The following is a 13,669-nucleotide window of genomic DNA, read 5'->3' as shown; positions in this document are numbered from 1 at the left end:
GAGCCAGATGAGCCCCAACTCTAAACCAGCCCCAGCCAGCTACCCTAACCCCACAGAGCCAGAGACCCAACTGTAAACCAGCCCCAGCCAGCTACCCTAACCCCATAGAGCCAGAGACCCAACTCTAAACCAGCCCCAGCCAGCTACCCTAACCCCACAGAGCCAGATGAGCCTCAACTCTAAACCAGCCCCAGCCAGCTACCCTAACCCCACAGAGCCAGATGAGCCCCAACTCTAAACCAGCCCCAGCCAGCCAGCTACCCTAACCCCACAGAGCCAGATGAGCCCCAACTCTAAACCAGCCCCAGCCAGCTACCCTAACCCCACAGAGCCAGAGACCCAACTGTAAACCAGCCCCAGCCAGCTACCCTAACCCCATAGAGCCAGAGACCCAACTCTAAACCAGCCCCAGCCAGCCAGCTATCCTAACCCCACAGAGCCAGATGAGCCCCAACTCTAAACCAGCCCCAGCCAGCTACCCTAACCCCACAGAGCCAGATGAGCCCCAACTCTAAACCAGCCCCAGCCAGCTACCCTAACCCCACAGAGCCAGATGAGCCCCAACTCTAAACCAGCCCCAGCCAGCCAGCTACCCTAACCCCACAGAGCCAGAGACCCAACTCTAAACCAGCCCCAGCCAGCTACCCTAACCCCACAGAGCCAGATGAGCCCCAACTCTAAACCAGCCCCAGCCAGCTACCCTAACCCCACAGAGCCAGAGACCCAACTCTAAACCAGCCCCAGCCAGCTACCCTAACCCCACAGAGCCAGATGAGTCCCAACTCTAAACCAGCCCCAGCCAGCTACCCTAACCCCACAGAGCCAGAGACCCAACTCTAAACCAGCCCCAGCCAGCAAGTTAATCCCAGATGAGAGAAGGCTTTGTCTGTGGATTTAGATTATGTCCTGATTCTATCCACACGTCTCATTGGCTAATCCTCATTTCACTTTTCCCGCAGGGCGGAATCTCCTGTCAAGGCGAGGGGAGTCTGCTCACATGAGGTACCATTCTCCCACAGACCACACTGTCCTGCACTCTCATTGGTTCACACAGGTACAAACTCCTCCTAAACCCGTCCCCTCAGTGCCTCATCCAATGACAACACGTGTCATTCTCAGCCGCCCACTCGCACTGAGTATGTTGATTACCTTTCCAGGATCAACATACTCTGACCCGTCTGTGTTAAACCTCCCCCCTCCCCACGCGGCTGTATCGTATAAACATTGAGTGGAGGATTAGATGCATCCCAGCCAGAATCTCTCCTGTGGTGACAACACACACACACACTAGCATCCACTGACTGTTCAATCTCTGAACCTCGTCCAGAGACACAGGGCTGATATTGACAACACAAACAACCTTTTAGAGAGAGCGTGAGAGAGAGATAGAGATGCTGAGAGAGAGAGATAGATGCTGAAAGAGAGAGATGCTGAGAGAGAGAGAGAGATGCTGAGAGAAATATGCTGAGAAAGAGAGAGAGATGCTGAGAGAGAGAGAGAGAGAGAGAGATGCTGAGAGAGAGAGAGAGATGCTGAGAGAAATATGCTGAGAAAGAGAGAGATGCTGAGAGAGAAAGAGAGAGATGCTGAGAGAGAGAGAGAGAGAGAGAGAGAGAGATGCTGAGAGAGAGAGAGAGATGCTGAGAGAGAGAGAGAGATGCTGAGAGAGAGAGAGAGAGAGAGAGATGCTGAGAGAGAGAGAGAGAGAGATGCTGAGAGAGAGAGAGAGAGAGAGAGATGCTGAGAGAGAGAGAGAGAGATGCTGAGAGAGAGAGAGAGATGCTGAGAGAGAGAGATGCTGAGAGAGAGAGATGGATGGATGAGAAGGGGACATTGGACTACAATTTAAATAGAGAGGAACGAGTGCACACTTAGGGGAGGAGCCAGCCTGATCAGCCACCAACCTGTGATTATGCAAGACTACACAGTCTTAGGCCTCTAGCTCATTCACTCACTTCCTCATCACCCCTCTCCCACATCAGCCACAATAATGCAAAATTACCTTGGATTGTAAACTTGTCATGGTCAAAATATATAGATTCAATGGTTGTAAAGATGGGGAGAGGTTTGTCTGTAATAAAGAGATGCTCTGCTTGTTTGACACCGCACTCCACAAAGAAAGTCCTCTAGTTTGATCTTATCTGGGTTACTGTCCAGTCGTGTGGTCCAGCGCTGCAAAGAAGGACCTACGCTGAACAAAAATATAAAAACGGAACATGCAACTATTTCTAACATTTTATTGAGTTGCAGTTCATATAAGAAAAATCTGTAAATTGAAAAAAATTAATTAGGACCTAATCTATGGATTTCACATGACTGGGAATACAGATACAGATCTGTAGGTTACAAATACCTTATAAAAAAGGTAGGGGCGTGGATCAGAAAACCAGTCAGTGTCTGGTGTGACCATTTGCCTCATGCAGCGCGACACATCTCCTTCACATAGAGTTGATCAGGCTGTTGATTGTGGCCTTTTGAATGTTGTCCCACTCCTCTTCAATGGCTGTGTGAAGTTGCTGGATATTGGCCTGGAACACGCTGTCATACACGTTGATCCAGAGCATCCCAAACCTGCTCAATGGGTGACAAGTCTGGTGAGTATGCAGGCCTTGGAAGAACTAGGACATTTTCAGCTTCCAGGAATTGTGTGCAGATCCTTGTGACATCCTTGTGATGTGCATTTTCATGCTGAAACATGAGGTGATGGCGGTGGATGAATGGCACGACAATGGGCCTCAGGATCTCGTCACGGTATCTCTGTGCATTCACATTGCCATCGATAAAATGCAATTGCTTTCACTGTCTGTAGCTTATGCCTGCCCATACCATAACCCCACCATGGGGCACTCTGTTTACAAAGTTGACATCAGCAAAACGCTCACCCACACAACACCACACACGCTCTGTCAAACTGTTGAAATCAGGATTCATCCGTGAAGAGCACACTTCTCCAGTGTGCCAGTGGCAATCATAAGGTGAGTATTTGTCCACTGAAGACGGTTACAATGCCGAAAGGCATTCAGAGCAGAACCCTGGTGAGAATGAGAACGCAGATGAGCTTCCCTGAGACGGTATCTGACAGTTTGTGCATAAATTCTTCGGTTGTGCAAACCCAGAGTTTGATCAGCTGTCCGGATGGCTGGTCTCAGACGATCCAGCAGGTGAAGAAGCCGGATGTGGATGTCCTGGGCTGGTGTGGTTCCACGTGGTCTGGGGTTGTGAGGCCGGTTGGACGTACTACCAAATTCTATAAAATTGCATTGGAGTCAGCTTATGGTAGAGAAATTTAAATTATATTCTCTGGTGGACATTCCTGCAGTCAGCATGACAATTTCACGCTCCTTCGACACATCTGCGTTTAATAGACACAGGCTTGAAGGTGTGATTCCAGGGTAATAAAAGGTGGAGGCACCGAGCTAGTGGTGTCTATTCAGCAGTCTGATGGTAGAAACAGCTGACTAGTGGTGTCTATTCAGCAGTCTGATGGTCTGGGGGTAGAAACAGCTGACTAGTGGTGTCTATTCAGCAGCCTGATGGTAGAAACAGCTGACTAGTGGTGTCTATTCAGCAGCCTGATGGTCTGGGGGTAGAAACAGCTGACTAGTGGTGTCTATTCAGCAGCCTGATGGTCTGGAGAAAGAAACAGCTGACTAGTGGTGTCTATTCAGCAGTCTGATGGTCTGGAGGTAGAAACAGCTGACTAGTGGTGTCTATTCAGTAGCCTGATGGTAGAAACAGCTGACTAGTAGTGTCTATTCAGCAGCCTGATGGTCTGGAGGTAGAAACAGCTGACTAGTGGTGTCTATTCAGCAGCCTGATGGTAGAAACAGCTGACTAGTAGTGTCTATTCAGCAGCCTGATGGTCTGGGGGTAGAAACAGCTGACTAGTGGGTCTACCCCTACCCTACTCCTACCCCGGTCAACAGCTCTGGATCCACCCACAGCAACTCGCCCAAGCCTCCCCCATTTCTCCTTCACCCAAATCAAGATATCTGATGTTCTGAAAGAGCTGCAAAATCTGGACTGCTACAAATCAGCTGGGCTAGACAATCTGGACCTTCTCTTTCTAAATTTATCAGCCGCAATTGTTGCAACCCCTATTACTAGCCTGTTCAACCTCTCTTTCATATCGTCTGAGATCCCCAAAGATTGGAAAGCTGCCGCGTCCCTTTGATGAGGGAAACACTCTAAACCCAAACTGTTACAGACCTACAGTTGAAGTCACCTTAGCCAAACACATTTAAACTCACTTTTTCACAATGTGAAATTTAACCCTATTAACTCTAGTACAAATTCCCTGTCTTAGGTCAGTTAGGATCACCACTATTTTAAGAATGTGAAATGTCAAAATAATAGTAGAGAGAATTATTTATTTCAACGTTTATTTCTTTCATCACATTCCCAGTGGGTCAGAAGTTGACATACACTCAATTAGTATTTGGTAGCATTGCTTTTAAAAGGGGTTTAACTTGGGTCAAATGTTTCAGATAACCTTCCACAATCTTCCCACAACAAGTTGGGTGAATTTTGGCCCATTCCTCCAGACAGAGCTGGTGTAACTGAGTCAGGTTTGTAGGCCTCCTTGCTCGCACACGCTTTTTCAGTTCTGCCCACAAATTTTCTATAGGATTGAGGTCAAGGATTTGTGATGGCCACTCCAATACCTTGACTTTGTTGTCCTTAAGCCATTTTGCCACAACTTTGGAAGTATACTTGGGGTTATTGTCCATTTGGAAGACCCATATGCGACCAAGCTTTAACTTCCTGACTGATGTCTTGAGATGTTGCTTCAATATATCCACATACTTTTCTTTCCTCATGATGCTATCTATTTTGTGAAGTGCACCAGTCCCTCCTGCAGCAAAGCACCCCCACAACATGATGCTGCCACCCCCGTGCTTCACGGTTGGGATGGTGTTCTTTAACTTGCAAGCCTCCCCCTTTTTCCTCCAAACATAACGATGGTCATTATGGCCAAACAGTTCTCTGTTTGTTTCATCAGACCAGAGGACACTTCTCCAAAAAGTACGATCTTTATCCCCATGTACAGTTGCAAACCGTAGTTTTATGGTGGTTTTGGAGCAGTGGCTTCATCCTTGCTGTGCGCCTTCCAGGTTATGTCGATATAGAACTCATTTTACTGTGAATAGATACTTTTGTACCTGTTTCCTCCAGCATCTTCACAAGGTCCTTTGCTGTTGTTATGGGATTGATTTGCACTTTCGTACCAAAGTACGTTAATCTAGTTCAATTCTCGGGCCGACTCTTTTCTCTGTATACATCAATGATGTTGCTCGTGCTGCTGGTGATTCTCTGATCCACCTCTATGCAGACGACACCATTCTGTATACTTCTGGCCCGTCTTTGGACACTGTGTCAACTAACCTCCAGATGAGCTTCAATGTCATACAACTCTCCTTCCGTGGCCTACAACTGCTCTTAAATGCATGTAAAACTAAATGCATGCTCTTCAACCGATCGCTGCCCAGACCTGCCCGCCCGTCCAGCATCACTACTCTGGACGGTTCTGACTTAGAATGTGTGGACAACTACAAATACCTAGGTGTCTGGTTAGACTGCAAACTCTCCTTCCAGACTCACATTAAGCATATGCAATTCAAAATTATATCTAGAATGTTTGCTGCCAAACATACCCTCGTAAAACTGACTATCCTACAAATCCTTGACTTCGGCAATGTAATTTACAAAATAGCCTCCAACACTCTACTCAGCAAATTGGATGCAGTCTATCACAGTGCCATCCATTGTGTCACCAAAGCCCCATATACTACCCACCACTGCGACCTGTATGCTCTCGTTGGCTGGCCCTCACTTCATATTCGTCGCCAGACCCACTGGCTCCAGGTCATCTATAAGTCTTTGCTAGGTAAAGCTCCACGTTATCTCAGCTCACTGGTCACCATAGCAGCACCCACCCGTAGCACGCGCTCCAGCAGGTATATCTCACTGGTCACCCCAAAGCCAATTCCTCCTTTGGCTGCCTTTCCTTCCAGTTCTCTGCTGCCAATGACTGGAACTAATTGCAAAAATCGCTGAAGTTGGAGACTCATACCTCCCTCACTAGCTTTAAGCATCAGCTATCAGAGAAGCTTACAGATCATTGCACCTGTACACAGCCCATCTGTAAATAGTCCATCCAACTACCTCATCCCCATATTGTTTTTTTCCTCTTTTGCACCCCAGTATCTCTACTTGCACATTCATCTTCTGCACATGTATCACTCCAGTGTTAAACTGCTCAATTGTAATTATTTGGCCACAATTGCCTATTTATTGCCTTACCTCCCTAATCTTACCTCATTTGCACACACTGTATATAGACTTTTCTATTGTGCTATTGACTGTGCGTTTGTTTATACCATGTGTAACTCTGTGTTGTTGTTTGTGTCGAACTGCTTTTCTTCATCTTGGCCAGGTCACAGTTGTAAATGAGAACTTGTTCTCAACTGGCCTACCTGGTTAAATAAAGAATGTAAAAGTCCTCCAGTTGTTGCCATGATGCTCTTGCCTGTGTCTGAGTGATTGAAGCGGGGAGAACAGGGCATGGCTTGGCCTTCCTGCGACACCTGGTTTTGTAGGTGTGCACCCAATGGTGCGTTCGGCTGCATGCATCACCCCCTGACTGTATGCGTAACTGACAACGTAGTCCAATAATATTAATTAGTACACCATAAACGTAGTCCAAGAATATTAATTAGTACACGGTAAACGTTGTCCTAGAATATTAATTAGTACACCATAAACGTAGTCCTAGAATATTAATTAGTACACGGTAAACGTAGTCCTAGAATATTAATTAGTACACGGTAAACGTAGTCCTAGAATATTAATTAGTACACGGTAAACGTAGTCCTAGAATATTAATTAGTACACGGTAAACGTAGTCCTAGAATATTCATTTGTACACCATAAACATAGTCCTAGAATATTAATTAGTACATGGTAAACGTAGTCCTAGAATATTAATTAGTACACGTAGTCCTAGAATATTAATTAGTACACGTAGTCCTAGAATATTAGGTCTCTCTGGGTTTTTTCTCAGTATTTAGTCAGTACAGAACCTTCCAGTTATATTGTTCTTATTTGAAAATGTTTGTAGTTTTGTCTTTGAGCTGTTCTTGTCAAATTAATGTTCCGTATTATGTCATGATTCATGTGGACTCCAGGAAGAGTAGCTGCTGATTTCACAACAGCTAATGGGGATCCTAATAAAAAAGCAAGTTGGATTGAACGGTAGAAAACAACCAGAATGGGGGGGATGTGTGTGTGTGGTATGGTTGCAGTATTTAAACCATATCTGTGATTGTGCACATTGTACTGTGAAGTGCAGGCACTAGTTGCCTTACTTCTCTATTCTGAGCAGAGAAACTGGGAAGGTGTGGAGCCTGTCATTGAGCCGGCATGACTGACAGGAAAGTGATACTTTCACAAGTCCAACCTGGGGTCCATCCATATGCACACACTACTCTGGGTGGCCTCTCTATCACACTGTGGGGTATTTGGCACTCTGCTGCTACTAAACCTGCCCCCACCCCCCCCACACACAGCACAATAGAGAAACAGCTCTCTCTCAAAAACAACACCTTCCACCCAACAGAAACATGACGGTCAAATCCACCCACTGTACTAGAGGGGGGTCTAACACACACACCACACCACAGACAGACCCACAAACAGACCCAAACACAGACCATACCTGTCGTCCCCTGGCAGATGGACAGCCTCCCCGGAGCCGAACATGGACCAGGCCGAAGTCGTCTGGATGGGAATCAGACTGGGTAGGAAAGTACCATCTCTACCCTGTAGGGGGGGCCCAGGGGAGCTGGGCTGGGAATGAGACACTCTCAACAGAGACTAGAGAGAGAGTGGATATGGGGAGAGAGAGAGGGGGAGAGAGAGACCCCGACAGAGAGAGAGAGAGACCCCAACAGAGAGAGAGAGAGAGGTGGAGAGAGACTGACAGAGGGGAGAGAGAGACCCCGAGAGAGAGACCCCGACAGAGAGAGAGGGGGAGAGAGACCCCGACAGAGCGAGAGAGAGAGAGACCCCGACAGAGAGAGAGAGAGGGGGAGAGAGACCCCGACAGAGACCGACAGAGCGAGAGAGAGAGAGACCCCGACAGAGAAAGAGACAGGGGGAGAGAGAGACCCAGACAGAGAGAGGGGGAGAGAGAGACCCAGACACAGAGAGAGAGGGGGAGAGAGAGACCCAGACAGAGAGAGGGGGAGAGAGAGACCCAGACAGAGAGAGGGGGAGAGAAAGACCGACAGAGAGACCAACAGAGGGGAGAGACAGAGAAAAAAAAACAGTTATGAAATATTTTCATGTTGGAATTTACAAGAATTGAAGTCCTCTGCTTTTGGGCTAAATAGCAGAAACGCAGACTTCCTGAAATAAATTGATGATGTTGATATTGTAGTACTACAGGAAACATGGTGCAGAGGTGAAGCAACAACCTTTCCCTCCCCACATACCCCCCAGAAACAACTATGACAAAGTGAAAAACTAAAATGGAGCACTGCTCCTGAAGCTCTGTGGAACACTGGGTCTGTACATAGTCAATGGTAGGCTGAAAGGGGACTCTTCTGGTAGGTCCACCTTCAGATCTTCCCTTGGCAGCAGCACTGTAGACTACTTCCTCACCGACCTAAACCCAGAGTCTCTCAGAGCCTTCACAGTCAGCCCACTAACACCTCTCTCAGAGCCTTCACAGTCAGCCCACTGACACCTCTCTCAGAGCCTTCACAGTCAGCCCACTAACACCCAACCATGAAGCATCACGGCCCAATAAATTACATGGTACTAAACAGGCCTATAGATGGAGTGAGAACAGACATCTACCAAAAAGCAATTAGTAGCCAAAAAAAAACAATCTCTCCTGGACAACTTTTCAGCCTTAACATTCTCCTACAGAACTGAAGGTGTAAATTTGGCCATTTGGAACATAAACTTTATATCTGACAAATGATCCTCCTTGGATAATCTAGACACACAAGAGGAAACCAAAGAGAATAGAGAATGAAAAATGGTTCGATAATGATTGGAGAAATCTAAAGAAGTCATTGAGAAATATATCTAATCAAAAACATAGAGAACCAGACATAAAAAAATATAGGCCTTCAATATGGAGAAACACTGAAACAATACAAACACACCCTAAGAACAAAGGAACAGCACATTAGAAATCAGCTGGATGGAGTTGAGGAATCCATAGACTCAAACCACTTCTGGGAGAATTGGAATAAATTAAACAAACCTCATCATGAGGAATTGGCTATCCAAAATGGGGATATGTGGAGAAATCACTTTGCAAACCTCTACAGCAATATAACAAAGAACCCAGGACCAAAAGATACACAAGAACATTTACAAAACTTTGAATCAGCAGTCAAAGACTATCAGAATCCTGTGGATACCCCAAAACTATGCACTCTCCAACCCAAAAAGGCCTGTGGTGCTGATGGCATTTTAAATTAAATGATCAAATATACAGACCACAAATTCAAATTGGTTATACTCAAACTCTTCAACATCATCCTCACTGCAGGTATTTTCCCCGATATTTGGGGAAAAATTAAAAATAAATAAAAATGGAGACAAATTTAACCCAAATTAGAGAAATTTGCATTAACAGCAATTTAGGGAAAATTCTTTGCAGTATCATAAATAGTAGACTACATAATTTCCTTGATGAACACAACATCCTGAGCAGAAGCCAGCTTGGATTTTTACCAAATAACCACACAACAGACCCCACTTATACCCTCCACACTAACAGACAAACAAGTCAACCACAACAGACCCCACTTATACCCTCCACACTAACAGACAAACAAGTCAACCACAACAGACCCCACTTATACCCTCCACACTAACAGACAAACAAGTCAACCACAACAGACCCCACTTATACCCTCCACACTAACAGACAAACAAGTCAACCACAACAGACCCCACTTATTCCCTCCACACTAACAGACAAACAAGTCAACCACAACAGACCCCACTTAAACCCTCCACACTAACAGACAAACAAGTCAACCACAACAGACCCCACTTATACCCTCCACACAAACAGACAAACAAGTCAACCACAACAGACCCCACTTATACCCTCCACACTAACAGACAAACAAGTCAACCACAACAGACCCCACTTATACCCTCCACACTAACAGACAAACAAGTCAACCACAACAGACCCCACTTATACCCTCCACACTAACAGACAAACAAGTCAACCACAACAGACCCCACTTATACCCTCCACACTAACAGACAAACAAGTCAACCACAACAGACCCCACTTATACCCTCCACACTAACAGACAAACAAGTCAACCACAACAGACCCCACTTATACCCTCCACACTAACAGACAAACAAGTCAACCACAACAGACCCCACTTATACCCTCCACACTAACAGACAAACAAGTCAACCACAACAGACCCCACTTATACCCTCCAACTAACAGACAAACAAGTCAACCACAACAGACCACATTTATACCCTCCACACTAACAGACAAACAAGTCAACCACAACAGACCCCACTTATACCCTCCACACTAACAGACAAACAAGTCAACCACAACAGACCCCACTTATACCCTCCACACTAACAGACAAACAAGTCAACCACAACAGACCCCACTTATACCCTCCACACTAACAGACAAACAAGTCAACCACAACAGACCCCACTTATACCCTCCACACTAACAGACAAACAAGTCAACCACAACAGACCACATTTATACCCTCCACACTAAAAAATATGATGTTATTAAATCAATGTACACTAAAAACAAATGTGTGGTTAAAATTGGCAACAAGCAAACAGACTTCTTCTTTCAGGGACGGGGAGTGAAACAGGGCTGCCCAATAAGTCCAACACTATTTAACATCTACATTAATGAATTGGCAAAAACATTAGAAGAATCGGCAGCACCTGGTCTCACCCTACACAACACTGAAATCAAGTGTCTGCTGTACGCAGATGACCTGGTGCTACTATCTCCCACTAAGGAGGGTCTGCTGTCTCCCACTAAGGAGGGTCTGCTGTAGACAGATGACCTGGTGCTACTGTCTCCCACTAAGGAGGGTCTGCTGTCTCCCACTAAGGAGGGTCTGCTGTAGACAGATGACCTGGTGCTACTGTCTCCCACTAAGGAGGGTCTGCTGTACACAGATGACCTGGTGCTGCTGTCTCCCACTAAGGAGGGTCTGCTGTACACAGATGACCTGGTGCTACTGTCTCCCACTAAGGAGGGTCTGCTGTACACAGATGACCTGGTGCTGCTGTCTCCCACTAAGGAGGGTCTGCTGTACACAGATGACCTGGTGCTACTGTCTCCCACTAAGGAGGGTCTGCTGTACACAGATGACCTGGTGCTGCTGTCTCCCACTAAGGAGGGTCTGCTGTACACAGATGACCTGGTGCTGCTGTCTCCCACTAAGGAGGGTCTGCTGTACGCATATGACCTGGTGCTACTGTCTCCCACTAAGGAGGGTCTGCTGTCTCCCACTAAGGAGGGTCTGCTGTCTCCCACTAAGGAGGGTCTGCCGTCTCCCACTAAGGAGGGTCTGCCGTCTCCCACTAAGGAGGGTCTGCTGTACACATGACCTGGTGCTGCTGTCTCCCACTAAGGAGGGTCTGCTGTCTCCCACTAAGGAGGGTCTGCTGTAGACAGATGACCTGGTGCTGTTGTCTCCCACTAAGGAGGGTCTGCTGTCTCCCACTAAGGAGGGTCTGCTGTCTCCCACTAAGGAGGGTCTGCTGTAAACAGATGACCTGGTGCTGCTGTCTCCCACTAAGGAGGGTCTGCTGTACACATGACCTGGTGCTGCTGTCTCCCACTAAGGAGGGTCTGCTGTACACAGATGACCTGGTGCTGCTGTCTCCCACTAAGGAGGGTCTGCTGTAAACAGATGACCTGGTCTCCCACTAAGGAGGGGTTACAGCAGCATCTAGATCATCCTAAAGAAAACAAATAATGATATTCCAAAAAAGGTCCGGAAATCAGGATGACAAATCTAAATTCTATTTGGACACAGTTCTATTAGAACACACCAAAAACTACACAATCTAGGACTAAATATCAGCAACACAGGTAGCTTTCACAGGGCTGTGAACGAGCTGAGAGACAAAGCAAGAAGAGCCTTCTATGCCATTAAAAGGAACATTAAAATCAAAATTCTAATTAGAATCTGGCTCAAAAGTTTCCAATCAGTTATAATGGTCATCACAGACAAACCATGGCTGCCCAGAGAGCAGTCTGGCTATAGAGACCGGTCGTCACAGACAAACCTGGCTGACAGAGAGGACAGTCTGGCTATAGAGACCGGTCATCACAGACAAACCTGGCTGCCCAGAGAGGACAGTCTGGCTATAGAGACCGGTCGTCACAGACAAACCTGGCTGCCCAGAGAGCACAGTCTGGCTATAGAGACCGGTCGTCACAGACAAACCTGGCTGCCCAGAGAGCACAGTCTGGCTATAGAGACCGGTCGTCACAGACAAACCTGGCGGCCCAGAGAGGACAGTCTGGCTATAGAGACCGGTCATCACAGACAAACCTGGCTGCCCAGAGAGGACAGTCTGGCTATAGAGACCGGTCGTCACAGACAAACCTGGCTGCCCAGAGAGGACAGTCTGGCTATAGAGACCGGTCATCACAGACAAACCTGGCTGCCCAGAGAGGACAGTCTGGCTATAGAGACCGGTCGTCACAGACAAACCTGGCTGCCCAGAGAGGACAGTCTGGCTATAGAGGCCGGTCGTCACAGACAAACCTGGCTGCCCAGAGAGCACAGTCTGGCTATAGAGGCCGGTCGTCACAGACAAACCTGGCTGCCCAGAGAGCACAGTCTGGCTATAGAGGCCGGTCGTCACAGACAAACCTGGCTGCCCAGAGAGGACAGTCTGGCTATAGAGGCCGGTCGTCACAGACAAACCTGTCTGACAGAGAGGACAGTCTGGCTATAGAGACCGGTCGTCACAGACAAACCTGGCTGCCCAGAGAGAACAGTCTGGCTATAGAGACCGGTCGTCACAGACAAACCTGGCTGCCCAGAGAGGACAGTCTGGCTATAGAGACCAGTCGTCACAGACCAACCTGGCTGCCCAGAGAGGACAGTCTGGCTATAGAGACCGGTCGTCACAGACCAACCTGGCTGCCCAGAGAGGACAATCTGGCTATAGAGACCGGTCATCACAGACAAACCTGGATGCCCAGAGAGGACAGTCTGTTTGCCCAGAGAGGACAGTCTGGTTGCCCAGAGAGGACAGTCTGGTTGCCCAGAGAGGACAGGCTGGTTGCCCAGGGAGGACAGTCTATAGAGACCGGTCATCACAGACAAACCTGGATGCCCAGAGAGGACAGTCTGGTTGCCCAGAGAGGACAGTCTGGTTGCCCAGGGAGGAAAGTCTGGTTGCCCAGGGAGGACAGTCTGGCTATAGAGACCGGTCGTCACAGACCAACCTGGCTGCCCAGAGAGGACAGTCTGGCTATAGAGACCGGTCGTCACAGACCAACCTGGCTGCCCAGAGAGGACAGTCTGGCTATAGAGACCGGTCATCACAGACAAACCTGGCTGCCCAGAGAGGACAGTCTGGCTATAGAGACCGGTCGTCACAGACCAAC

The 13,669-nt window shown here is 47.5% G+C and overlaps 1 protein-coding gene across 6 annotated transcripts in view; it reads right to left on the bottom strand.

Moving 5' to 3' along the window:
• The window catches only part of LOC139379138 (TSC22 domain family protein 4-like), a 40,660-nt gene that overhangs the window by 12,267 nt on the left and 14,724 nt on the right, over positions 1-13,669 (bottom strand). For 4 of the 6 annotated variants that reach the window (XM_071121972.1, XM_071121971.1, XM_071121973.1 and 1 more), the window contains one exon: positions 7,718-7,875. In XM_071121972.1, the coding sequence (XP_070978073.1) occupies positions 7,718-7,875 (158 nt within the window). Of the gene's footprint in view, positions 1-7,717; positions 7,978-13,669 lie in introns of all 6 variants that reach the window. The other 2 variants (XR_011628373.1, XR_011628372.1) reach the window with 1 other exon arrangement.

This window comes from Oncorhynchus clarkii, chromosome 21, assembly GCF_045791955.1.
Source record: "Oncorhynchus clarkii lewisi isolate Uvic-CL-2024 chromosome 21, UVic_Ocla_1.0, whole genome shotgun sequence".
Classification (NCBI taxonomy): domain Eukaryota; kingdom Metazoa; phylum Chordata; class Actinopteri; order Salmoniformes; family Salmonidae; genus Oncorhynchus; species Oncorhynchus clarkii.
Note: the sequence above shows the minus strand (reverse complement) of the source record. Positions and strands in the feature narration are given on the sequence as shown.